Raw genomic sequence first — 26,442 nt, forward strand, 5'->3', positions numbered from 1 at the left:
CTGGAACCCTCTGGGTGACACTTGCAGCAGCCACCCGGACGCACCCTTAAGAACACACGCCGGAAGTCCGCTCGCCGCCATCTTGGTAAAGGCGCGGGGCAGGGATGGTGGGAGGAGGAATCCCGGAGGGAATTCCTGTAGGAGGTTCGCGATCCTGCCGTGGAGGAGGAGCGTGGGAATGTAGCGCGACCTCGCCCTGCAGAAAGGGTTTGAAGACCTCGTCTTGGTAAAGAGACCCCTGAACGTGGATTTTGCCTCTGCTCACAGAGACCCCCGTACCAAGGTGGCTCTTGTATTCGGCTGGACCGTGGCCGGGAGAGCGAGCGCCCCCTCGGGCCTGGGGGTGCTTCCGGGCTTGACCTAGAGCCAGAGCCGGCGCCGAATTGAGGCGAGGGGTGGCCCAGGGCGGCTGTCTCCACACGCCTTACTTAGGGTGGAATTTGAGCCTTGGCCCGGGCTCTTATTCCCTGAAGGAAGGCTTGTTCGGGGTGTAGGGCACAGGGTGTACCAGCCCTTTGGACTTCCCGTGTGCCTGAGGTTGGTCCCAGTCTAGCCTGCTGCTCATTTCCTGAGCAGAGCTTAAGGTGCTCTCTCACTTCCCCTTCCAGTCCTTTTCCCTCTCCTCCCACCCGTCCACTTCCAAGTTTTAGATGATTAGAATCAAGATGCCGTGCCTCTTCTCAAAGGGGTTGGGTTGCACAGGATGTTCAGGCTGCAAAACCAAAGCAGTGAATCCTCAGGGGAGACGTTTCAGACCAGTGGGGAGATATAGGGGTAAGGGAAAAGAGAATATCATACAGTAGGAGTAGATGGGCTTTCCACAGAATCAGACAGAGGCCCGCTTGGCACTCATTGCTAGGATATAGATGCAGCCAGTCTGGCTTCAGATCTTTGTGACTCTGAACTTGGGGAGGGACTCACTGCTCCAGGAAGTCAGGTCAAAGGCCATTGAGATGCTTTGATTCAGATCTGCCCCCTAGTAGCCAATTACCTCAGATCATTGGAGAAATAAAACCTGATCAGAACATGTGGAAGAAAGCAGAGTCACTATTTTGCCCCAGGACTCCAGATTGAATTATTTACATGTATTTCAGGATCTAAACTTTGCTTCCAGAATTGTTACGGAGGAGTGAATAGAAATTGAGATCTGAAGGCTGGGTAGTCAAAAAGTTCTTAGCCGTATTTAGTCACAAGCCCCTTTATGAATTAGATGAAAATTTAGTCTCCTCTCCTCCAGAAAAATGTCCACACACAAATAGAATTTTGCACACAATCCCAAGAAGTTCATGAAGACCATTAATAAGCTTCATATATCAGCACCTCTGAATCCTTGATGTAACCTAGTCCCCTTTTCTTCACAGATAAGAAAACAAATCCTAAGAGAGGAAGTGACTTGTCCAAGGTCACACAATTCAGGAGACTGGATTAAAACTCAAGTTTTCTGATTTCTATTCAAATTTTCCTTATAATGGGCTATTTCTCACAGGCTACTCAAACTGCATTGTTTAACTATATTCAGTGGCCCCCAAATATTTTCAATAAAGAGATTTCTAGCAAAGGAAACCTTTTCACGTGGGTGGGGTTGAGTGGGACATGGTTAATTGGCAAAATTCTGCATATTAATGGGAGTTGTTGAATATTTCATTTTAATATGCCCCTTACTCTCCTTGCAAAGTAACCAGACTGTTGTGATATCAGAGTGTAAATCCCAGGCTTACTAAATTTTGGCACGTAGAACAAAAATCCCTTAAATTCATCTTTTGCTTTTCTTCCCACTTGCTCAAATATTTCTGTTTTCTTTGTGCCTGCAAATATCCAATGTAGGAAGTATTGATGGAGAAGATATTATTTCAGTTTTGATGGTGAGAAATAAACCCAGGAAGGGTGAGGATTGCATCACAGTGCATGTTAGAGCCGAGAGCAGAGCCCTGGCTTCTGGACCCCCAGCTTCCGCCTGTTTTCCACCAGATGGTTCTGTGGTTCCCAAACCTTGGTTCTTAGCTACAGCTGCTAAAAGAATGGATGTGTAGATGGATACATGGGCCTCAGTTCAGTTCAGTTCAGTCACTCAAGTCGTGTCGGACTCTTTGGGACCCCATGATTTGCAGCCCGCCAGGCCTCCCTGTCCATCACCAACTCCCGGAGTCCACCCAAACTCATGTGCATCGAGTCGGTGATGCCATCCAGCCATCTTATCCTCTGTCATCCCCTTCCTACCTCAGGCCAAATAAATCAGAATCTCTGAAAAGGAGGCCAGGTTTGGGAACCACTGCTCTACCCTTTGTTGGCAGAAGTGAACCTAAATCCGTGTGAGTTCATTGTTTTTCCCAGTTGGGAAGGTAGTTTTGTGTAATGGAGTGAGGTGGAAATTTTGTTTGAGTTTGAGCTTTTGAGTCAGCTACACTTGTGTTCAAATCTGAGATTTCCCCTCCTGCTAGTAACTACCTCTTGGGGTTTTATATATAAGGAGAAATAAAATAATACATGCAAAGATAAATGTATGTCGTAGGGCCTAATAAATGTTACTTTTCTTTTTTTCCTTTCTGCCATCTGTATCATCTCTGAACTCACCGACCTGGAATTCCTGGGTTCTTCCCTGTCCTGTGACTGGGGGTTTGAGAAGTTACTTGGTTGGCCTGAAAGATGACCGCCCCCCCACCCCCCACTCCCCACACTTTGCAGCCTTCCAGAATCGTGAGGGAGGCAGCAGGAAGCACTTGCCCCCCTCCTCCATACCACCAAGTGTACCCTGTGGCCTGCTTCACGGGAGCGCTTTGAGGGGAGTTATCTAGTGGTGCATGTGACCACGGGCTGGGGGATGTGCCTGTCTTGGCTTCAGATTCCCTCTGCAGGTTGTGGGGAGCTGGAAGATCTTAAATGGAGCTCCCAGGCAGGATGCCTCCTCTCGGGGTGGAGGAAGCACACAGGAAAGCCCCCTCGGGAAGGGGAGGCCTTGCACCTGACACCTCCTGGAGACTGGTAGATAGGTTTGGGGGTCTGGCAAAGTGAGAAGTGATGCCCGCTGCAGATAACTGACTGCTGGCCCTGGCTTGGGGAACATGTCCCAGTCCTTAGTCTCCAGGACCCCTGTGGAGAGACCACCAACAGGTTTTGGTCTTTGCCCATTTTGCACTCCCCTCATGCGGGGGAGGCTCCTGAACCCCTGTAACCTGAAGGGGTAACTCAGGCAGTCACGCTTCCTCCTCCTCTGAGACGAGGCTGAGGCTGACTCCCTGACGTGGGAGAGATGGCGCCCTAAGCTGCTTGTTCAGCAGCCGGCTCTGGCCCAGGTTAGAGGGTGACAGAACCAGCTCGTGTGTGGTCCTCGGTCCTGGCCTATGGGGAGATGAGGGCGTGAGGAGAGGAGTTGAGGATCTGGAGTGAACGAGGGTCTTCTCCCGACTCCCAGAAGACAAGTCATCAGACCCCAGACCAGAGTTCCACCCGAGTGCCCATCACCAGGTGTCTCAGTGGCACCGCTAACCCTCCCTGTGCACTGGAGGAGGAGGGAGCCGAGAGAGGGTGTGCGTGCTTAAGACGGAACCATTTCAGTTGCCCAAGAGCCAGAGTCCCTGGTTTTTTACTTTCCCAGGACAGCTGGGCCTTGTGCTCATGACTCAGAGATGCCCAGCCTGGGGTGCCGGCCTTGTGAGGGGATGACCTTGTGATGAGAGGGAACAAGAGCAAAAGCTGGAGGCAGAACTTTGAGATGGGGGATGTCAGAGGGGCTTTTCTGAAATGTGAAAATGAATACATGGGCAGATTTTGCAACACTGCCCAGCCTGCTGTCTTCTCAAGTTTTGGTCCCCAACTTCCACCCGTTCCCCCTGTCCCACCCTGAGCTTCCTCCCATCTTTCACTAAGCTCCTTTCTGTTTCTGCTTGCCTGGTGCCTCTCCCACCCAGTTCCCCCCACCCCGTGTCCACTCTTGCCCTGCTCTCTCTCCTCTTCCCTGGTGCCCTGTTCATATCCGTGTCTGTCCCTCTGGCTGCCCGCCCTGGCCTCCTGTCCTTCTCTGCTTTAATGTGGGACCCATGGGAACTGGAGTTCACAGCAAAACAGGAAGAGCCTGTGAGCAGGAAACTGGGAGTGGGGCGGGGTGGTGGGGGACAACCAGCAGTAACCTCAGCCCCTTGCTTCCCACATCTGCACTGAAGCATCCCCAGGGCCCTCTGCCTCTCCCACTGCAGCACCCCAGCCACCCCCCACCCCCGACCCCGCTCCCGCTTTGCCCATCTCAGTGCTTCACTGGTCCAGCAGACCTGAGAGGCATCCCGGACTCTGACGCAGGAGAAAGAGGACGGGGACTTGAGTGAGGACATCTGGATTCCGATCCCAGCTCAGCCACTGACTGTGTGTGGTCCCGGAAAAGGCTCCGCCCTGAGCTCAGTGTTCTCTGAGAAGAAAACGGAGCTCAGAGTTACTGTACCCTCCCTCCCTCCTGGGACGGCTCCAAGGACCAGAAGAGGGGGATGTATACGGAAATAAGCACTGGAAGGTTAATAGTGTTCAGAGCCAAGGTGATGGGAAGACCCATTGCTGAAGGAATTGGGAGGCTGATCACTGCTACCATCTCTAGTACTCTTACTGGGTGCGATACATCTGATATATTGTTTAATTGCCACGACAACCTTCTGTGGTAAAAATCATTATTATTATCCCTGTTATAAAGATAGGGAAACAGGTTCAGAGACATTAAGTAACAGTTAATCAAGTGCTGTGTGCTGTGGTTAGTTGCTCAGTCGTGTCTGACTCTGTGACCCCATGGACTGGAGCCTGCCAGACTCCTCTGCCCATGGGATTCTCCAGGCAAGAATACTGGAGTCGGCTGCCATGCCCTCCTCCAGGGGATCTTCCCCACCCAGGGATCAAACCCAGGTCTCCTGCATCACAGGTGGATTCTTTACAGCCTGAGCCAGCAGGGAAGCCCACTTAATCAAGATCACACAGAAAATAAGAGGCAGAGGCAAGGCCCAAATTTGAATCCAAAACCTGAGCTCAGAGCCCCTGCACTGAAGCAGTGTTGTGGGGATGAAACTGACTCGAGGTAACAAGTATAGGATAGAAGAGGATCATGCTGTTTTCCTTGTTTACTTATTCATTCAACAAACAGGACCACAGTACCTACTCTTGTTTCTTTCTCTATGTCAGGTTCTGTTTCAGGGGAGGTAAAATCAATAAAATGAGGCGTCCACCTTCAGGGTAGACCTCGGTGTTCCAGGCAGCGGGGCAGGAAGGCAGGGATATGGTCTCAGGAGCAGCGGGACAGGGCCTGCCTTCACTTGTGATGGAACCGTTCCTACATACACACCCTCTCAGGTCCTCCGGGCTGGTACCCAGATCTACAGCCTCCCATCCCAGACCATCCAGTGCTGAAGCGACTTCTTTCCACCCCAGCCCCCCCTCCAACCTCTTCCCCTCGCGGAGGGCCCCCACACCCCCCGCAGGGCACCCACAGTCAGAAACTCCCTGAAGGCCCAGCAACCTGCCCGTCTCCACCCCTGGAGATCTCCTGCCTGGAGATGGTGGGGAGAGCTGCTCAGCCCCTTCCCGAGGCAGGGAAGGCGGAGGAAGACTGGGAAAGCAGGCTGGGGCTCGGTGTCGCAATTCCGGGCCGGGCCGGGACCTTTGCTCTGCGAGATGTCTCCGGAGGGGAGGGGACGACTCTGGAGGCTGCGGGGAGTGGGGTGGTGGTGGGGGGTGGTGCCTGGGATGCAGCGGTTTGTGTAAGAGCCGCTCCGAGCCGCCGGAGTGAGGAGAGGAAGGGGAGACCCGCGGGCCGCTCTGCGGGGACATGCGGCCGCCGGGCTCGGGGGGCAGGGGCCGCGGTGGCGCCGGGCCGAGGGGGCGGCCGGCCGGCAGGGGCGGAGTCAGCGCCGGGGGCGGGGGCGAGGAGGCCCGGGCTCCAGTCGGTCGGCACCGGGCTCCCGGCCCCTGTCTCGCTCAGTTTGGGCGCCTCGGCCGCCGCCGAGGCCTGCGGACCGGGGGACTGCAGCATCCTGCTTTCCCAGCAAGGGGGCTCCAGAGACTGCCCCGGCCGGGGAGTCTGGCGGCCCGGGCACCGGTGGGTCTGCGCCTCAGTTCTGCCCTGGGGCTCTGCGTCTGCGTGTCCGGGAGTGGGGGCGGGGGTGCGGGGTGTCTCGGGGCTTTAGAAAGGGGGTCTTTGGGGAGCAGCGAGGGAGGGTGGTGATGGAAGCGCAGCGCTCGCTCTAAGCCCCAGAATAACTTGTCGCGATCAAGGGAGGAGGTCCTCTATGTGAACTGGGGTGACTCCCGGAGGCGAGAATTTTGTCCCGGGAAGTGGCAGGAGGGAGGTTTGTCTTAACTAGCGGTGTTTATCGCTGGGTGGAGGGAGTCTGGATCTCAGAACTTGTCCCGGGTTCGGCCCAACGCCTGCGGTCCCCAGTGCAGGAGTAAGGGGAAGGGGCTCTGACAGAAGCCGGGCGCGGGGGCGTCAAATGTTCCCTGACAGCCTGGAGCGGGGCCTGGGGAGAAAAGGTGGCACGGTAGCCAAGACATGAGAGTTTTCAGGTCGGAGAGACCAGAGTTGGGAGTCTACCTCGGCTCTACCGCTGCCTAACTGCGTGGCCATAGGCAGTTTTCTTCGTGTCTTGTAACTCCAGTTTCCTCATCTGGAAATTGGGTTTAAGAGTAGCTCTGACATCACAGGGATGTTGTGAGGAAGGCATGGCAAGCCTTGGCACAGGCGCTAACACATACATGGCAGGTAAACATAAGCTGATATGTGAGGATAGATAAAAGGCAGGATCAGGAGGGGAAGGGACCCAGTTTGGGAATAGTGTAACCTGGATCCTTCCTGCAGGACAGTCCCTTGGTAATGTCCAGGGCTCCGGGAAGAGATGTCTTTGTGGCTGGAGGCTCCTGTGCCTGATGTTTCTCCTGGTAAGCGTCTTCACTCCAGCCCTCTCCCCTGAGCCTGGGCGCTGGCTCCTCTCCTCCAGCGGGAATCAGCCTCCTACATGACCTGCCTTCTGCCCACCCCTGGAGAACAGTTCAGAGCTGCTCTGGGTGTTGCTGACCTCCTTCTGCCCGGGCTGCCTCTGTGCTGGTTCTCGTGCCTGGCCCTTGCAGATAACCTGCCATCCTTCTCAATCCGGGCTTGCTGCTGGGGAGGCTTGGCTTGTCCAGGGCTTACCCAGCTTGGCTTTCAAGACTTCTGTCTGATCTCTGAGATGGACGAACTTCAGCCCCCGCCCAAAGGACAGAGTTTAATGTCCTCATTTAAGGCATTGAGGTGCAGGGGACTACAAGTGGCTCACTCTAGAGCCCATAACAATCCCAGGATCCCAGAGCCAGAGCCAGCGTTTTGCTGCCCTCTGTGGGCGGAGATAGACTTGCAGTTTCCCAGGAGAATGCAGGAGGGGTGGGGGGGGGCCTGAGACCCCTTGTGTCTCTCTTTCGGGGTTCAGATTCTGCAGTGGAGCTGTGGGAACCAGATGCACAAGATGCAAGCAGCCAGCCCTTGGGAAGCAGCAAGTGCATCCTCAGGGAGGAGTCCAGCACGCCGCAGTCCGCTGGGGACACTTCGAGGATGGGGCTGGAGGCGCCAGAGCCCACGGCCCTGCTCCCTGGTGTAGAGGCCCCTCCAGAGTCCACAGGTGAGGAGCTGCCAGATTTGGAGGTGGGGGCTCCCTGGATCTGGGATCAGGACTCTTTACCTTATGAGATCAGGGTTAAGTCCAAAGGCTTTGGCGTCAACTAGACGTAAGTGATCTGAGTGTAAATCTTGCATCTGTCTTAGGCTCTTCACTCCAGTACTCTTGCCTGGAAAATCCCATGGACAGAGGAGCCTGGTGGGCTACAGTCCATGGGGTCGCAGAGAGTCGGACACGACTGAGCGACTTCACTCACTTTTAGGCTCTTCTGAGCCTCAATAAAATGGAAATAATAAGAGCACCCATCTCGTAGGTTGTTGTAAGGATCAGCACCTGTAAGGGCTCAGACAGTACCTAGGACAGCGTGGCGTATGAGAGCTACTTTCTTAGAATAGAGAGACTAGTCTTGGTATAATGAAGTGAATGAAGGTCACTGAGTACTCAGGGCAGTGGCCAACTGAGCACTAAGCCTTCTCCCCAAAGAAGAACATGAAGGCTCTTCCCTGCATCCAGAGCTTCGTCCACAAAAGCGGAAAAAGGGGCCCGCCCCCAAAATGCTGGGGAACGAGCTGTGCAGCGTGTGCGGGGACAAGGCCTCCGGCTTCCACTACAACGTGCTGAGCTGCGAGGGCTGCAAGGGGTTCTTCCGCCGCAGTGTCATCAAAGGGGCACGCTACGTCTGCCACAGCGGGGGCCACTGCCCCATGGACACCTACATGCGCCGCAAGTGCCAGGAGTGCCGCCTTCGCAAGTGCCGCCAGGCGGGCATGCGGGAGGAGTGTGAGTGTCTGGACACCGGAGCTGGGGGCGGTTAGGCTGATGGGGAAGAGGGGACATGTGGCTGCTAGGGTCTGGGGGCAGACAGGCAGCTGAGTTGCAGGCCTTCCTAAGAGTGGATTAAAGTTTCTTCTTTAGGGACTTCCCTGATGGTTAGGACACTGAGCTTCCACTGCAGGGGGCTCAGGTTCCATCCCTGGTCTGGCAACTAAGATCCCACATGCCACATGGCATGTGTTTTTTTTTTGTATCTTCTTTGTCTTTATCCAACACTCTCCACTTTTCTGGAGCCTCAAACTATTCCTGTGCCCCATCCCCGTTTCCTGTCTCCCCACTTCTCCCCTCCTCACCCTGTCCCGCTCTCTCCTCAGGTGTCTTATCAGAAGAACAGATCCGTCTGAAGAAAATGAAGCGGCAAGAGGAGGAACAGGCTCAGGCCACATCTGCACCCCCGAGAGCTTCCTCACCTCCCCAAGTCCTGCCCCAGCTCAGCCCAGAGCAGCTGGGCATGATTGAGAAGCTGGTGGCTGCCCAGCAGCTGTGTAACAGGCGCTCCTTCTCAGACCAGCTTCGAGTCACGGTACCTGAGAGACTTGGGGAAGAGACGGCTGTGCCCAGAGCCCCAGGTGGCTTCTTGACATCCAGCTCAGGGCGCTTTGTTTCCTTCCTCCTTGCCTTTCCGGGCAGCCTTGGCCAATGGCACCAGATCCCCAGAGCCGGGAGGCCCGTCAGCAGCGCTTTGCTCACTTCACTGAGCTGGCCATCGTCTCCGTGCAGGAGATCGTGGATTTTGCCAAACAGCTGCCAGGCTTCCTGCAGCTCAGCCGGGAGGACCAGATCGCCCTGCTGAAGACGTCTGCGATTGAGGTGACTGGCGGGGACAGGGGTGAAGGGAGGACCTGAACAGGATGTCTGTGGGAGGAGCCTCCAGCCAGCCCCCTGGAAAGCCGTGTCCTCCCCGCTACCCCCCGGCCCGGGAAGTAGGGTTGAGGGGCTGCCCTTTGCTCGAAGGTGCCCTGGCCCGAGACCAGCCTGATCATTGTGTGCAGGTGATGCTCCTGGAGACCTCTCGGAGGTACAACCCTGGAAGTGAGAGTATCACCTTCCTCAAGGATTTCAGTTATAACCGGGAAGACTTTGCCAAAGCAGGTGAGGACTGAGCTCACAAAGGGGCTGGGCTGGATGGACACATGCATTTTGTCCCATCATGCAGGGGGTCCATAGTGACTACAGAGCTGCAGGCCCAGGGTTTGAGCGGCTCCAAAGGGAAAGACCCACCTGTTTTTCCAAGATGGAAAGTTGAAATGCTGATAGTTTTCCCTTAACTGCCCCACACCAATTCCTGGTCTCTGTTGCATTAGGCCATCAGTTCTCAGACTGTGCTCCCAGGAACCTGAGGCAGGGTTTCCACAGTGTCACCTTAGAGCAGACATATCCTTCACCCTAACTTTAGCCAAACAAGAAGCTCCATTTAAATCTGCATTATATGTTGTGCTTATGAATAATATTTTGCTTGAAGAAAAGCTAGGAAAAATCCTCGAAAACCTCACTGAGCCCTTTAGTAGTCAATCACGAAAAACCTTTCACAGACGTGCTCTTTAAGGATCATGCGGACTGATTTCCTCCTTTTCAACTGCGCTTTCTGAGGAGCCGTGGCATTGGCGTTAAAACACAGCAGACATGCCCAGATGGGGCAGTTTTAGGATAAGAGGGAACACTTCTGTCCCCATCCCATAGCTGGAGTACTTTCTCCAAGAATTAGTTCACACTGCGGTTCTCTAGCTGATGTTTGCTTGCAGGCTAAGCAGCGTTGGTTTCCTCATATTCGGTTGCTGCTGATGTTTGTGCTGTGGGAGAAGGGTTGGAAGGTAGAAGGTGTTTTGGAGAGACCAGACTGAGGCTGAACAAGAGACTGAGTGGTTTAACACCTGAGTCAGTGGGTCTGTAAAATAGGGCTGATGCTGACTCCATTCTCAGGTTTGGAGGATCCTGGTTTCCAGGGCAGAGTTCAGAAAGGTTTCTGGTGACTCAGGCCAGCTCTTGTCTGGTCACAGGCCACCCAGTGAGCTTTCTAGGTAGGCCTCTCTTCACCATAGGGCATGGGAGGGCTGTGTGGGCACCTCTAGCCTTCTATAGCACCCGGTGCGCTGCTTGAACGTAGAGACACCTAATAGGAGTGATGTAATGACTTTTTCCTGCTTTAGAAGCCCAGCCCTGCCCCCTTTCTCTACCCAACCACGGCCTTCTCCTTCATAACATCCTCCCTTCTGAACCCTTGCCTGTTTTCACGTCTGCACGTATCTTTCGGCACTTACGGACTTGGGCTATCTGAATCTGCATCTATGTATAGATTCGTTTATATAAGCGGTTTTCATGTCGTGGTGTTTGTCTTTCATTTCTCATGTTTTCAGTGAGGGGAGCGGTGCTCTTTGGGTAGGTCTCCCTCCCCCTCTACCTCCACCACCACATACTGCACGTACGTGTGAGTGGCTAGTGACGTGAGCCGACCACAGTGGGGGTGCTCACTCAGCGAGCAGCAGTGGACCCTCACAGGAGGTGAAACTCCAAAACTGGCTCGTCCTCCCAAGGGGCTGTTCAGCGCCGTTCAAGGCTGGACACCTCACCAAGAAGGGCTTTCTAAACAGAGCTTGTCCATTAAGTGTATCAAGACACACTTGATAAACATCGGGGTGAAAGTACAGGAAGTGACTAATCGAGAAGGCTGGAATGGAAAAGTTAGCAGATGGTTGCTAAAAGACATCTGAGAAAACCTAGGGGATGGGTAGGGTGGAGAGAGTTTGACTGTGTTTGGGAGAAACGTTCGTTAGAACGCTATCCTTTAGAACAAGTCATGATTTATTGAACTTCAGTCTTCTCAGTAAGAAGACTGGTTCTATTTTTTTTTTAAATTTATTCAACACTTATATGGCAGTTATTTTATGTGCCACTCATTATTCTAAGGACCCATTATGAGATAGGTAGTATTATTTCCATCCTAGAGATAGGAAAACCAAAGCCCAGAGAGCTTAAATAACTTACCCAAGGTCACACAGCCTAGGAAGTGGTAGAGCCAGGACTCAAACCCAGGGAGTCCAACAACAGAGTCCACACCCTCAACACACTGCTGTCTCCCCTGTGATGGAAAATGAAATGTTGCTACTATTCAAAGTAAGGCCACTTGTCAGTGAAGAAGTCTTTTTGTAAACAAACATAGAGTTGCGTCTATTTCTAGTAATGTGGGGCCCTGAAGAGTTCTAAGAAGAATTCTAACAGAATTATTATTGTGATTATTTAATTTAGCATGTCCTATATGCTGGGTTCAGTGCAAAGGGGTCTGTATGCTTTACCATTTAACCATCACAATTCTGTAAGTTCAGATATGATTCCCACCTCACATAAGAGACTTAAAGAGGCTAAGAAGCTTATCCAAGGTTACACAGCAGAGCCTGGGGACTTCTGACTGAGTTTCCTGGTATCTTCCTAAATTGAGCTGTGCTGCCCATGTCATGGGACTCACCTGGTGGCTCAGTGGTAAAGAATCCGCTTGCCAGTGCAGGAGACCCAGCTTCAATCCTGGGGTCAGGAAGATTCCCTGGAGAGGGAAATGGCAGCCCACTCCAATATTTGTGCCAGGGAAATCCCATGGACAGAGGAGCCTGGTGGGCTACAGTCTCTGTGGTTGCAAGAGAGTCAGACATGACTTAGGGATTGAACAACAAAGCCCATGCCACAGTCCCCAGCCTCTCTTCTTCCTCCCCAGGGCTGCAGGTGGAGTTCATCAACCCCATCTTCGAGTTCTCCAGAGCCATGAACGAGCTGCAGCTAAATGATGCTGAGTTTGCCTTGCTCATTGCCATCAGCATCTTCTCTGCAGGTGTGGAGGAGGGGCGAGAGGGAAAACCAGCGAGAGACTCAAACCAGAGAGGGCTGCAGGCGCCTTAGGGCAACGATCGTGGGGGTGGAGGCCCTTGCTGTGTTCCTGTGGGATAGGAGAGGTTGGGTGCGGCAGGTCCCTATTTCTGGGGTTGTGATTTGGGGTATGGAAATGAGACCCTGGCCAGACCTGCCACTCAACTCTGTTGGTGACCTGTAGACCGGCCCAACGTGCAGGACCAGCTCCAGGTAGAGAGGCTGCAACACACATATGTGGAGGCCCTGCATGCCTACGTCTCCATCCACCACCCCCATGTGAGTCTCCCCACTGCTCCTCCTCCGTCCTCTCCACAGCTCATCCCCAGAAAACCTGCTGTCCCTTCTAGAACCCCTCCCTGACTGCATCGAGCACAGACACTTCTCTGCCTCTCCCGCAACTCCCCTACCCCTGGCCCCTCTTCCCTGGGGAGAGACAAAAGGCCCTACTTGTCCCTCTCCTTTCCTAGGACCGACTGATGTTCCCAAGGATGCTGATGAAACTGGTGAGCCTCCGGACACTGAGCAGCGTCCACTCAGAGCAAGTGTTTGCCCTGCGCCTGCAGGATAAGAAGCTTCCCCCGCTGCTCTCTGAGATCTGGGACGTGCACGAATGACAGTTCCTCCTCCGTGTCTTCTGTTTTCCTGGGCTGGATGACTGAGGCTGGGTGGCTGCCTCCTAGAGGTGGAGCCAGATGAAGGACAAACATTCCTGAGGGCTGGGCAGAGGAGATCCTCACGTGGCATTAAAGGAGAGTCAAAGGGTTGGGAGTTCTGTGGCTGCTGAGTAGTCGGGATAGCCACACTGTGCTCCACGTGAACACTGTGTGAACCCTGTCAAATGGATGAACCTGGGGGCCCCTTTGCACTAGGCTCTCCGGGCGCTGCCCATGCTGCTTCTACCACTTCCTGTTTTTCCCCACAGGGCCCCCAGAGAAATTCTGCACTGTCCCTCCTTGGCTGTAAGCGCCTCGGGGCTGCCACATTGAGAGGTCTGGCACTGTTTGTATCAGTTCCCTTCAGTTCAGTCGCTCAGTCATGTCTGACTCTCTGCGACCCCACAACTGCAGCACGCCAGGCCTCCCTGTCCATCCCCAACTCCCGGAGTTCACTCAAACTCATGTCCATTCAGTCGGTGATGCCATCCAACCATCTCATCCTCTGTCGTCCCCTTCTCCTCCCGCCTTCAATCTTTCCCAGAATCGGTCTTTTCAAATGAGTCAGCTCTTCGCATCAGGTGGCCAAAGTATTGGAGTTTCAGCTTCAGCATCAGTCCTTCCAATGAATATTCAGGACTGATTTCCTTTAGGATGTTTGTATAGGAAGACCAAACTGAATTCAGAAGGATAGAAACCGATTTCTGGATTGGTGGGTGGGAGTGGGGGCCCGACCACCGGAGGCGGGAAGCTAGTGTGTCCTTGAGGGTCCGCTTCCAGACTCAAGAGGAGGGAGGCAGGTCACAAAGTGACAGCCTCGGCCGTGAGAGGGGACCTCCTTTTACAATTCCCATTGCGCCGTAAAGGGTCAATGAGGTGCTGAGGCTGGGAGGCCTGCTTCCCCTTCAGGAATCCCGGTGGGATCGCGCGTTGTCTTTCTCTGGGGGAGGGGTGTTGGATTTATTTTTCAGAACCAACGCCTCAGTCGCGCACCTGTATTAGCCCGTGCAGGTCCAATGCCTCGATTTTCCTGAAAATCAAAGGACAATAAGTCCTTCCTCTTGGCCCGCAGGCCCTGTGGGACTGGGGCGGGGGGGTGGAGGGGGGGTGGGGGTCATGTCCTCTGAAGCCAAGGGGAGGCTGCCGCGTCTCGGGTTGAGCCTCTCAGAAGGGCTGGACTGCATTTCCCAGCGGGCCCCGCGCGCCGCCCACGCCCCCTTCCTTGGAGCGCACCGGGCGTAGGTGATAACGCGGCCGCGCCTTCCGGCCTCAAGCCGCCCGGCCCCCCCCGCCCCCCCCCCCCCGCCGTCCCGAGTTGGTAGGCTCCGCCGCCTCAGCCGCCGGCTTCCCTGCACGGGCGGTTGGGCGCTTCCAAACCGCGAGCGGGGGGTGGGGAGGGAAGTGAAGTAAAGGGGACGGCGAGAAAGTCTGAGAGCAGCTTATGTTGAGAAGTCGCTTCCAGGGTGAACGTACCATCATTGAAATGGGCTCTATTACCGTGTCGAACTGAAATGTTTGCGCAACCCACACCCACAGCAGCGTTCCCGTGGGCCCTCCCCTTGGCACGTACGCGCCCCATCGCGCTCCCACTCCCTCACGCCTAGGTGTGTGCGTAAACGCCCTTCTCCCGAGACCGGCTCCGCCCTTCAGCGCTCGGCTTGGTGCAGCCCTGTCCCCCCCACCCCCGGGGGTGAATGGTACGGCCCCCGGCGCCCCTCAGCCTCCCCTTCCTTCACCTAGTCGGAGAGGTGCGCGCCCCCCTGGTGCAGACGCGGAACTGGCTTGCTCTCCGAGCGGCGCCGGGGCCGGGGAGCCACTGACGCCCGGCTTGCCCGGGGACGTCCAGCCGAGCCCGGCCGGTCCCCCTAGGCCCGGGAGGTAGGAAGGTCCGGACCGCTGGGGGCCCTAGGAAGGTGTTGGGAATTGGGTTCCCCGGGGGGAAGCGGATCCTGGGAGGGAACAGGAGCTCCATGGGGAAGGGGTCTCTAAGGAGGCCCCAGAGGCGTGTGAGAGGGTATGGAGGTCTCGAGAGGAAGAGCAGGGGTCAGTAAGGAATAGGGCCGGTGGGGCTGGAGGAGGGGGCGTCCGGGCCGCTGAGGGGGTTCGGGCTGCGAGCCTGGGCGCAGCTTGCGGCTGCAGGGCTGGGTTCCTACGGGGCGGACTGGCGGCCCTGGTTCCGGGGCGGGGGCGGGGGGAGAACTGTCCAGCAGGTGAGGGGGTGGGCAGAGCTGTCCAGCCCGGGGGCCCGAGCCGTGCTAAGCACATGGCGAGCCTGTGTGTGTCTGTTTCTGTGCGCGTGTGTATATGTGTGTGCGCGCAGGCGCGCGGCTTATCTTTGGTTAGGTTTTGAAGAAGGACATTTGGTTCTTCAAAAATATATATATTTTTTTTTTTTTTTTAATTCGGTGTTTCAAAATTGGCTTGTTGGTGAGTGGAGACGCCGTTGTTCATCTTTACTGCAACAGCTTCCCTGCTCGTCCTCGTGCACCTCTAAATTCGCCCTCCTATTCCTGTCTTCCCCTCTTCCCCATCCCTGCCTAGCGCCTGCCTCCTTGCTCTCATTCTTCCCCAAGCTGGACCAGTCTGTGCTGATGCGCTTGCAAGGTCACTGCCTGGGGAGGAGGGGGAGGGGAGAGAGCCTCCTGTCGTTGCTCACGTCAGCGAAGATGTCATATCGCTCTCTGGTTCCTGTGGCTTTACTATTAACATCCTGCCCCAAACGGGGGACAGATCCAAGGAGCTGGTCCGTGTGACCATTTGTAAGCTGAAAGACACAGATAATTTAAAGCTCTGTGGATGCAGTGGATGGTAACTGTGTAGAACTTCAGCAGGTAGGTTTGCGTTTGGAGCTTGATGCCTTTGGAATATAGGGGCTAATAATGATGGGTTCTACGTTTTGTAAATGTGGTTGAGGCTAGAGGCCGAGTGGGTGGATGTGAAGACAGAGTGTTGAGTTATAGGTCATGTTAGAGGATCCAGAGTCTTTGTGAGGAGGGGAGAAGGGTAGGAAAGCCTTAGTTATCTCTGCAATCTGAATAACTGAAGGCAGTGGCTGTTGATGAGATATGAGCCGAGGCTAAAAATCCATCCTGTCGCTAGTGGCCAGAATGGTCACGTCGTCTCTGGGTCCTTGTGGCTTTGGAGGGAGATGAACACTGTAGAGCATGATAATGATTTCAGTTTTATCAAGTGATTTTCAGTTCAGAGGGGGCTGGGATCCCACCAAGGATAGAGGTCCGATGCCTAGTATATCAGTAGAAAATGCTTCAGGTGTGATCTTCTAGATTTTTGGTTGTAAAGGGCTCCTGGTTTTCAGTGTAAACATAGATTTCAAGGCTCAGCCTTGAGCCCTGGTCCTGCGAGTTCTGTTTTATTTTAAGGTGCTTTGGCTCTCACTAGGCATTTTCCACATGATTCTTTTTTTTTTTTTGGAGCAAACATTTTTATTGAAGTGTGGTTGACAGTACACTGTTATGTTAGTTTCAGATGTACAACAGTGATCTGACGTTTAAATACATCATAAAATGACCACCACAAACACATAATTGTTTAGAGAATGAGTTATGCTTTTACCCATCTTCCCATTTCATTTCTGTGTTCCCCTCCCCTTCTCATTCCGCTTGGGAGGAGCTCTGTTAACAGTGCTCTACATTCTGCGGTATGCTCATGATTCCATAGCAGTGGGGAGACCCAGAGGGCTCTTGCGGTGGCAGTGATGCCTAGAAATGAGTATACGGCAAGCTTGGGAACTTGGTTGTGGTTGTATAGAAGGGAGATAATCTCTTAACAAAATCCAAAATTAGGACCAAGTGCAAACTAAAGGCACATGAGGGAGAAGATAACCTGATAATCAGTAGATGCTGTCAGTGGAAGAGGCTTCTCTAGATTCAAGGAGAATGAATTGTTACGGGCACCGGGCAGCTCTGGGGTAGCAGCTGCTAGCACTGTGCGGTCACCACGCAGGGGAGGGGTGGCAGCTCTGCTATAAATAGTGCTGGAGCCAGAGTTGCTATGGAGACAAAACCGAATCCTATTACCTGCAGGCCCTCTATGGGGAGCAAGGGAAAGGAGGGAGAAGTATTTTGAGGATTGGAGAGGGGTGCTGTAAATAGTTTTTAAAAATGGTTAAGTAGAGAGAAAAAAGATATAACTTCTCATCTAGATCAGGTAGAGCCTTAAGCCTACAGGGAGTGTTTGCATTGTACATGCAGCAGCAAAGAAGGGAGTGGTGTGTAAGAGTGTGTGTAGTGCAGTGGGGTTCTGTGTGTGCAGTGAACAAGGTCCTAGTGTGGCCATGTGTTGGGCACAGAGGTGCAATGCTGGAAGTGCTGAAAGTGGCCTTGGCATGGAGTGAAACATTTTATTTAGGGAAGTATATGGAAATTGAACAGGAAATAAATTGCAGTTAAGACATGGAGTAAGTGCTCAGTCGCTCAGTCATGTCTGACTCTTTGCGACCCCAAGGACAGTAGCCCACCAGGCTCCTCTGTCCATGGGATTCTCCAGGCAAGAATGCTGGAGTGGGTTGCCATTTCCTTCTCCAGGGCAAGACATGGAAGCTTTTCCTAATTTTGGACTGTGGTTTAGAAATTTCCCTGAGTACCTCTCCCTCTCCTCACAGAAATCCTGTTGTTTCTGCCTTTAGATTCTTTATCTCTAAGATCCAGAAGGACAGGGCCTCATCCGTGTGTACTGTATCACTGATTCAAATCCCGGAACCAGAGTAGAGGCGGAAGACTATGATTCAGCACCAAGGGCAGAGCTAGTATCTGTAGCCACTTGGCCCCTTTCTTGCTTAAAGAGGGAAGAAAAATGGAATGGAGGCAGCAGCGGGGCAGGGAGAGCCCTCGTTTGAGATCACATGGGGTAGAGTAGCCGTCTGTTGTTGTCTGAGTGCAATTAAGTATAGTCTATAGGGTGGTTTCACATCAAGCTGAACGCAGAATGTTGGAACAGAATAATTAGGTTTCCACCTAGAGCTAGGAGTGCAGATTAGTTCTGATTACAGAGTCTGGTTTGATCCTGATGTACCCTGCAGCAGTCCTGAAAGTGACTTAATTTTTGTTATTATGATAATTGAGTCCAGATTGGACTGACCAGGCCTCTTTTTCAGAAACAGCCCCAGAAGTGAGGCTGGAAACGCCCTGGTTTGTAGGGATGGGAGGTGAGCCATTATTTATCCTACTTCTTGACATGTGACTCTGTGAGCTCATAAGCCGGGACAGAGCTCTAGACTGGGAAAAGTGTCATGTTCTCCTATCTTTAGTAGTAAAATGGAAGATCTTCTGACCTGGGTTGACGTGGAGAGGGATGAGTCCCTTAGGTGAAGCAGTGGATCTTATCAGTACTTTTTTTCCTATTAGACTTGGCTTTTCAGATAACATCAGAATTCGTCCTGCGAACGTTGACTCCATGCCTGGTGCCTTGAAGTTTCTCTGAGATGAACTGATGAATTGGAGCCATGGTGCAAAAGAAGAAGTCCTGTCCTCGGTTACTTGACTACCTGGTGATCGTAGGGGCCAGGTAACCAGGAAGTGACTGATTTTGTCCAGTCATCTGGGGTAGCCACAAAATCTGTAAGGAATCCCCTTCCCTACTCCCACATTGCTTTGCATATCTCATTCTTCTGTTATTTGACCCTGATGGGAAATTTGCTGCCAGTTGGAAAAACAGAACAGGCGGATCGAGGCTACTGGCCTGGAGGAAGAGAAAGAGCAAACCTCTGCTCTTAGATAGCATCTTTGTGATTTTGAGCAAATACACTCTTATCTACTTCAGCTTCCTTATTTTGGAAAAAAGGAAAAGTACGTTGTGCTCCTTTTCTGTCTACCTATGCTCCTTGGGGAATTCATTAGCTAACTCACCTTGAAAGATGCTAGTCATCTTAAGGTGTGGTGACAATTTTACTGTCGCCACTTGCCTTTCATTTCAATATAGGCATCTTCATGGCAGCACAGACCTCAACGTGGCATGCTTTCCCAGGTCCTGCAGCTAGGTTACTTTATCCAAAGAGCATTTACTTCTCCACTGTGGTTAAATTATTATTATTATTATTTTTCTTTACTGTGGTTAAAACCCAAAAGAGCATGCTGTCCCTTCAGGCTGCTGACCTTGTCTGTATGTTCTCCAGGCACCCGAGCAGTGACAGTGTGGCCCAGACTCCGGAACTGCTACGGCGGTACCCACTAGAGGACCACTCGGAGTTTCCCCTGCCCCCGGATGTCGTGTTCTTCTGCCAGCCGGAGGGCTGCCTGAGCGTGCGGCAGCGGCGCATGACCCTGCGGGATGACACCTCTTTTGTCTTCACCCTCACGGACAAGGACACTGGTGTCACCCGATATGGCATCTGCGTCAACTTCTACCGCTCCTTCCAAAAGCGCGTGCCTAAGGAAAAGGGGGAGGCCGGGCCAGGGTCCCGGGGGAAGGAAGGGCCCCGAGCCCCCTTCGTCTCCGAGGAGGTGGGCCCCAAGACCTCGGAGAGCGGCCCATCCCTGCAGCCGCCCAGTGCCGACTCCACCCCAGACGTGAGCCAGTCTCCGCGGGCCAGACGCCGGGCCAAGGCGGGGAGCCGGTCCCGCAACAGCACGCTGACGTCCCTGTGCGTGCTCAGCCACTACCCCTTCTTCTCTACCTTCCGAGAGTGTCTGTACACCCTCAAGCGTCTGGTGGACTGCTGCAGCGAGCGCCTGCTGGGCAAGAAACTGGGCCTCCCTCGAGGCATACAGAGGTATGGTTCGCTGCCTCTGCTCGAAACAGGGGAGGCATCTGGAGTTGAGGTGTAGTTGGATGGTGAGGGGCGTAGGGATTTCCCTCTAAAGCCTGAGGTCCCTTAGACCTCCTTAAACACTTAACGTTAATCCATGGAAGCGAAAGACTGCTGCAGAGTTAGACCTCCTTCCATGATCGTGCTTGGAGTGATGCTGAGGAGTTGGGTGTTTCAGGATGGGCAGGACTTGAAGTCCTTGCTGCATGTACGTTTTTGCACTTGTCATCACCCTTGTGTGCATCCTGTGGTCCTGGCTGAGCCCATAGTGAAGTCTTCTCCGTGGCCATCATTAGACGCTCTGTGGTTACTCGGGGCTGCCGTGAGGTGTCAGCTCCCACTGCTTATGTGTCTGCTCCTTAGGGACACCATGTGGCGAATCTTTACTGGATCGTTGTTAGTGGAGGAGAAGTCAAGTGCCCTGCTGCACGACCTCCGGGAGATTGAGGCCTGGATCTACCGGTTGCTGCGCTCCCCGGTACCTGTCTCGGGGCAGAAGCGAGTGGACATTGAGGTCCTGCCCCAGGAGCTCCAGCAGGCTCTGACCTTTGCTCTCCCAGACCCCTCTCGATTCACCCTAGTGGACTTCCCGCTGCACCTCCCCCTGGAGCTTCTGGGTGTGGACGCCTGTCTACAGGTGCTCACCTGCATCCTGTTAGAGCACAAGGTGAGAGGGCAGCATTCTAGGCCGTTCTAGGGGAAGGGCTTCGAAGTGTGGCGGAGGCTAGACCATCAAAGATGAGGATTAGGGACCACATCTTTTTCATCACCTTATCTCCAAGAGATAACATGATACGAGGTATACAGTAGGTTCTCAGCAGGTGAGGGTCGAATTACGGTACCAGCATCACGTGGGTTAGGGGGCCCAGTGCAGGAGCCATGGATTCAATCCCTGGGTCAGGAAGATCCCCTGGAGTAGGAAATGGCAACTCACTCCAGTATTCTGGCCTGGGAAATCCCATGGACAGAGGAGCCTTGGTGGGCTACAGTCCATAGGGTTGCAATAAGATTGACATGACTGAGCAACTGAGCATCATGTGGGATATATTCAGAGAGCTTGACACTCAGCTGAATTATCCTCAACTGTACCAGCCTAATTCTCTGGAAATCTCAGTAATTCTGTACTGATGAGTGACCCTGGGATTTGGGGAACAAGAACTAAGAAGGTAAAGGAATGGCTCAAGGGAGGATTTGGGCAGTGCTTACACTGGGAGGTGACAGGCAGGGCGGGGTGTAGGGCAGTGATAAGTGTGGAAACTAAGATCCCAGGGCCATGGCCTTGGTGAAGAGAGATTAAACTGTAGTGTCAGAGGCTCTTTTCACTTCAGCCTTACTGATTCTGTCGAGAAATCCCTCTGGTACGGTTTGCGGCAGGTTGTGCTCCAGTCCCGAGACTACAATGCACTCTCCATGTCCGTGATGGCCTTTGTGGCGATGATCTACCCCTTGGAGTATATGTTTCCTGTTATCCCACTGCTGCCCACCTGCATGGCATCAGCAGAACAGGTGAGTCTTAAGGCGTCTTCTGGCTTTGTCATCTCTGTTCTGACACTGTCCAGGTGAAGGCTCCGTGCCCAAAGAAGTTGTAAATCAGTCCTGGTCCTGAATTCCTTGTCATAACTTATTTGTCCACAAAATGTGAACTGATCTGGTGGGAAGACTTAGGCCATTTAGGCTTTTTTTTTAAACTTCTTGTTTTGTATTGGGGTATAGCTGATTAACAGTGTTATGATAATTTCAGGTGAACAGCGAAGGGACTCAGCCATATATATACATGATCCATTATTTATAGTTTTTACTTGTCACAATTAACGTCAGGTATTATAGGCTACTGGCTACCTCGCTGCAGGTAGTACATAACATGTAATATATACTATTACTGCTCTAAGATCTGAAGCATTCTGAACTTTGGAACACATCTGCCTTCAAGGGTTTTGGAAAAGGGATTGTGGACCTGTGTTTTCCTCCCCTGGAAAAATCTTGACCTGATAAGTGATCACAGTAGATTGTGGTTTTGTTCCCTGTCTTTTGCACAGCTGCTCTTGGCTCCAACACCATACATCATCGGAGTCCCTGCCAGCTTCTTCCTCTACAAACTGGACTTCAAAATGCCTGATGACGTGTGGCTAGTAGATCTGGACAGCAATAGGGTGAGGCCCTTGTCTGAGGCTCCATGGGGCCTAGAATAGGCCAGGAAGCTCCTAAATTTGTGGGTGATTGCTACTGTGAAACTCACTGAAACAAATTTTTTTGAAAAAAATGCTGCTTTTACTTTATTGTCTTGATAGGCCCTTGGTTAGCACCCAGAGAATTATAAGGTTTAGTTTTTCTGGAGTTAAGTGTTTCCCCGCATCTTCCAAGAGAAGCAGAGCAGTTATGGTTGCAGAATTATTACCTACGGCGTAGGTCATTTACTGGTTTTCTGGGAGTGTAGTTTCTAGTAAGAAACTGCCTTTCAGTGCAGATTTTAAAGAAGTATATTACTAACATTCTGTAATGTGAATACATTCAAGCTTCGGTAGGTAGCCCTTATGTGTGTTTTCCATAAAACTTTAGAGAGTAAAAATAAAAGTACAAAGAACGAAACAAAAAGCATGATCCTGGTACTGCCCTGGTGGTCCAGTGGCTAAGAGTCCATGCTCCCTCTGCAGGGGGCCCGGGTTCGATCCCTGGTCAGGGAACTAGAACTAAGAGTTTGCGTGCTGCAACTAAAGGATCCTGCATGTTGCAACTGAAGAACGCATATGCCGTCACGGAGATGGAAGGCCCCAGTGCCCCGGCCAAGACCTGGCACAATCCCATGAGCCTGTGGGCTAGGGAGAGTCACCAAGAACATTTAGGTACACTGTTTCCCTTCAGGTGTGTATGTCTGTCATATACATGCATATATATATTTTTATGTACATGCATATATAATGTATGTGTTTGCATGTATATAACAGTATTGTATACATGTAAGGAGCTTCCCTGGTGGCTCAGATGGTAAAGAATCCGCCTGCCAAGCAGGAGATGCAGGTTTGATCCCTGGGTCAGGAAGATCCCCTGGAGAAGGAAATGGCAACCCACTCCAGTATTCTTGCTTGAAAAATCCCATGGACGGAGGAGCCTGGCGGGCTCCGGTCCATGGGGTCGCAAAAGAGTCAGACACGACTTCGTGACTAAAAACAACAGCATTGTGTATCTGAGTTCCTGCTCTTGTTCCTTACTCTTATGTAAGAGCAACTCATTCTAAGGCCGCACCTTTGCTCTTTCTCTGGTGCAGGTGATTGCCCCCACTAATGCGGAAGTGCTGCCTATCCTGCCAGAGCCGGAATCGTTAGAGTTGAAGAAGCATTTGAAGCAGGTGGGTGAAGAGGGGATCAAGAGGAAGGGGAGCAGCAGCAGCTGTAGCACTGCTGTCGGAAGACAGCTGTTGAGAGACCCAGTCTCCTTGCCGACTTCCAGTCGAGCAGGTCTCCTTAGCTGTGGGCGGGCTCCAGAGAAGTGGGGTGGCAGGGTGAATCTCAGAAAAGAGCCACTTAGATTCCTTTTCATTCACTGTGTGCGCCCCTCCCACCACCCTCTAGTGCATAAAACCACCTTCACCTTCTGCTGTTTGTCACAGCTGCCCTTCTTAACGGCCCCAGAATATTCTCTGTCTCCTAAGGAGGGAGTCAGCAGTTTGGACAGTCTGGCTCCTTTCATGTTTTTCTCTTGAATTGATCTCTGGTCCCTACAGAATCATTTCTTCAAAAATTCCTTCCTTTGAGTAAACCCCATAAACGCATTTTCATTGATTGATTTTCTTCTTCCCCTGCATGCTGAACACAGTACCTGAAGGTAAACCGTGATGAGACCCTGGCCCCCTGCCCTGCTGTGTGTCTTGTGTAGGACCACCAGTAGATAGCTCTGTGTTTCTTTTAGGAACTCCTCATTTGGAGAGTCTTCAGAAGTCTCTCTCTGTGTTGTCTCAGTTACTTAGCAATACCTCTAGGTGAAACCTGTTTGGATTTACACGAGTCATTTTGTGTCATCCCTCTCTCTTTCTCTCACTTGGTTCCATCACCACTGATACAATATGATATCTTGTTACAGCTGAGTCTGGTGAGGATAGCAAGTTCAGAAGATGCTCTAGCTGTCTTCCTGTGTTGTGCTTTCATTCTCGATGATTGTTTTAGTATGACTAATGGGATGGAGAAGTACAGTCAGAATTGTACTATACATGTTCATAGGAGCTAAGACCTCTGGGCTTACAGATCCTGTATTCTGACCCCTGTCACTCAAAGCGAGGTCCCTGGACCAGTGGCGTTAGTGTCACCTGGGCTTGTTAAACGTGCAGAGTCACCTCAGACACAATGAATCAGAAGCCACGTGCAGGCACATACCCAGGTGATTCCTGTGCTCGGTAGCATTGCAGAAACACTGCTGGGACTGCCCTGGTGGTCCCGTGGCTAAGAATCTGTTTGCCAGTGCAGGGAACACGGGTTCAGTCTTGGGTTGGGGAAGATTCCACATGCAGCTTCTGAAGCCCATGTGCCCTGGAGCCCACACTGTAACTGGAGAAGCCCCAGCAGTGAGAAGCCTCCTCAGCACAAGTAGAGAGAGCCTGCACGTAGCGACCAAGACCCAGTGCAGCCCCCCAAATAAACTAACTAAAAAAAACAAACACTGCTGGTTTAAACCAGTGGCTTTAAACTGGCCCACGGAGCCCCTGAGGGTTGATTTAGATCGGGACCACTGAGCACATGAGGCTCTGGGTTCCATATGTGCTTCAGAGAAGCTTTACTTTTACAGGTTTCAACTGTTGATGTTCCTGCCTAGATCTCAATTGAAAAACAAGATTTCATAACTAAAACAAATTTGAAAACTATCGCCTTGGACCTCAAGTGTGATCAAGTGGCCTTGATCAGATTGGCTTAAGCTGAAGATTGCGTAATTCAGATTGTTTTCTAAAGGTTAAAGTTTTTGGGTTCTTGTTTCAGAGAGGAAGGCTCTTTCCTAGGAATTGACGTTGGCTGGCTGCCCAGGACTCAGCCATTTGTGCGGGACTTTTTCTTCTTCCGCAGGCCCTCGCCAGCATGAGTCTCAACACCCAACCCATCCTCAATCTGGAGAAATTCCACGAGGGCCAGGAGATCCCCCTTCTCCTGGGAAGGCCTTCTAATGACCTGCAGTCCACACCTTCCACCGAGTTCAACCCGCTCATCTACGGCAATGATGTGGATTCGGTGGATGTTGCAACCAGGTACAGGCAAGCCAACCAGACAGTCACAAGCTCTTAAACTGGTCCCTCCTCACTCAGTGACCTTGGGGCGAATTACTTCCATGAGCCCAGAGATTCTTTATTTATAAAATGTGGATAATATCTAGTTATATTTGCCACTTTAGTAAAAGCAGAGGAAAATGGTCCATCATATTCTCAGGCCTTTTAGGCCTTGGGTGCAGAAGGGGGTTGATGATTCTTTAAGACACCTCTCCCCTGGCTGTTGGAAGCCTGTTAAATGATGACCTCGGGAGGTGGTCTGAGGCCTCAGATCATAGGGACCCTTGCTCTGCAGGGCGCGAGACTTGGGTCATCTCACCATCCCCTTCTTCCCCAGAGTGGCCATGGTCCGTTTCTTCAACTCCCCCAACGTGCTGCAGGGCTTTCAGATGCACACACGTACCCTACGTCTCTTCCCCCGGCCCGTGGTGGCTTTCCAAGCCGGCTCCTTTTTAGCCTCACGCCCCCGGCAGACTCCTTTCGCCGAGAAACTGGCCAGGACTCAGGCCGTGGAGTACTTTGGAGAATGGATCCTGAACCCCACCAACTACGCCTTCCAGCGGATTCACAACAGTGAGTCCCCATCCCTCTGCACTGCCCCACCTCCTGTTCTGTCCTCCTGACGGCTCTTCCCCTTGCTGTCTCCTCTGCCAGTCTGCAGGCTGCTCCTGCCATTCTGATTTTGCTTGAGACTTTCTCCCACCTGTCTTTTACACTTTGCTTGCTTTTACTCCGCCTGTTGCCCACTCGAGTCTCCTTTTTTTTCCTCCATGGGTAGACATGTTCGATCCAGCTCTGATTGGCGACAAGCCCAAGTGGTATGCCCACCAGCTGCAGCCCATTCACTATCGAGTGTATGACAGTGGTTCCCAACTGGCCGAGGCGCTGAGCGTGCCGCCCGAGCGAGACTCTGACTCTGACCCAACTGACGACAGGTGAGCAGCACCTTACAGCAGCAGGAGGGTTCTCAAAGGCTAGAAGGCTCTCACTAGCACAGTGGCCAGATTTCATAGGGTTTAGACATCAAGGAGATCCAACCAGTCCATTCTGAAGGAGATCAGCCCTGGGATTTCTTTGGAAGGAATGATACTAAAGCTGAAACTCCAGTACTTTGGCCACCTCATGCGAAGAGTTGACTCATTGGAAAAGACTCCGATGCTGGGAGGGATTGGGGGCAGGAGGAAAAGGGGATGACAGAAGATGAGATGGCTGGATGGCATCACTGACTCGATGGACGTGAGTCTGAGTGAACTCCAGGAGTTGGTGATGGACAGGGAGGCCTGGCGTGCTGCGATTCATGGCGTTGCAAGGAGTCGGACACGACTGAGCGACTGGACTGCACTGAGACATCAGTCTGCAAAGCCTTGTCATACATAGTTCAGTTGATTTTGTGTTCGTTTCCTCATTCTGTATCTTGTTCCCCGATCTTGAGTTACAAGTGCTCCTCTGTTGATTTTCCCTAATGCGGGTTGCCGATTC

At 52.5% G+C, this 26,442-nt stretch overlaps 2 protein-coding genes across 59 annotated transcripts in view; both read left to right on the forward strand.

Moving 5' to 3' along the window:
- The first annotated feature begins 81 nt into the window (after positions 1–81).
- NR1H3 (nuclear receptor subfamily 1 group H member 3) lies at positions 82–13,068 on the forward strand. 8 transcript variants are annotated; one of them, XM_024975103.2, is made up of 10 exons: positions 109–226; positions 6,824–6,903; positions 7,431–7,619; positions 8,130–8,396; positions 8,765–8,973; positions 9,081–9,260; positions 9,443–9,542; positions 12,154–12,267; positions 12,487–12,581; positions 12,773–13,068. In XM_024975103.2, the coding sequence occupies exons 2-10, from the start codon at positions 6,861–6,863 to the stop codon at positions 12,917–12,919; spliced, it is 1,344 nt and encodes a 447-aa protein (XP_024830871.1). In that variant the 5' UTR covers positions 109–226; positions 6,824–6,860; the 3' UTR covers positions 12,920–13,068. The 8 variants fall into 8 exon arrangements, with proteins under 8 accessions (XP_024830873.1, XP_024830871.1, XP_024830876.1 ...); NM_001014861.1 differs by lacking the exon at positions 109–226 and adding an exon at positions 5,919–6,064; XM_005216424.5 differs by lacking the exon at positions 109–226 and adding an exon at positions 5,946–6,064 and having other exon boundaries at positions 8,100–8,396.
- Positions 13,069–14,564: 1,496 nt separating this feature from the next.
- The window catches only part of MADD (MAP kinase activating death domain), a 40,556-nt gene continuing 28,678 nt past the window's right edge, over positions 14,565–26,442 (forward strand). For 48 of the 51 annotated variants that reach the window (XM_059874796.1, XM_059874806.1, XM_059874799.1 and 45 more), the window contains exons 1-10: positions 14,565–14,836; positions 18,322–18,481; positions 19,089–19,685; positions 20,085–20,388; positions 21,096–21,227; positions 21,758–21,871; positions 22,984–23,064; positions 24,767–24,945; positions 25,301–25,536; positions 25,742–25,898. In XM_059874796.1, coding sequence (XP_059730779.1) covers positions 18,420–18,481; positions 19,089–19,685; positions 20,085–20,388; positions 21,096–21,227; positions 21,758–21,871; positions 22,984–23,064; positions 24,767–24,945; positions 25,301–25,536; positions 25,742–25,898 — 1,862 coding nt within the window. In that variant the 5' untranslated portion in view covers positions 14,565–14,836; positions 18,322–18,419. Of the gene's footprint in view, positions 14,837–15,224; positions 15,790–18,321; positions 18,482–19,088; positions 19,686–20,084; positions 20,389–21,095; positions 21,228–21,757; positions 21,872–22,983; positions 23,065–24,766; positions 24,946–25,300; positions 25,537–25,741; positions 25,899–26,442 lie in introns of those variants that run through there. The other 3 variants (XM_059874797.1, XM_059874798.1, NM_001193078.1) reach the window with 3 other exon arrangements.

Source organism: Bos taurus, chromosome 15 (genome assembly GCF_002263795.3).
Source record: "Bos taurus isolate L1 Dominette 01449 registration number 42190680 breed Hereford chromosome 15, ARS-UCD2.0, whole genome shotgun sequence".
In the NCBI taxonomy this organism is placed as follows: Eukaryota; Metazoa; Chordata; class Mammalia; order Artiodactyla; family Bovidae; genus Bos; species Bos taurus.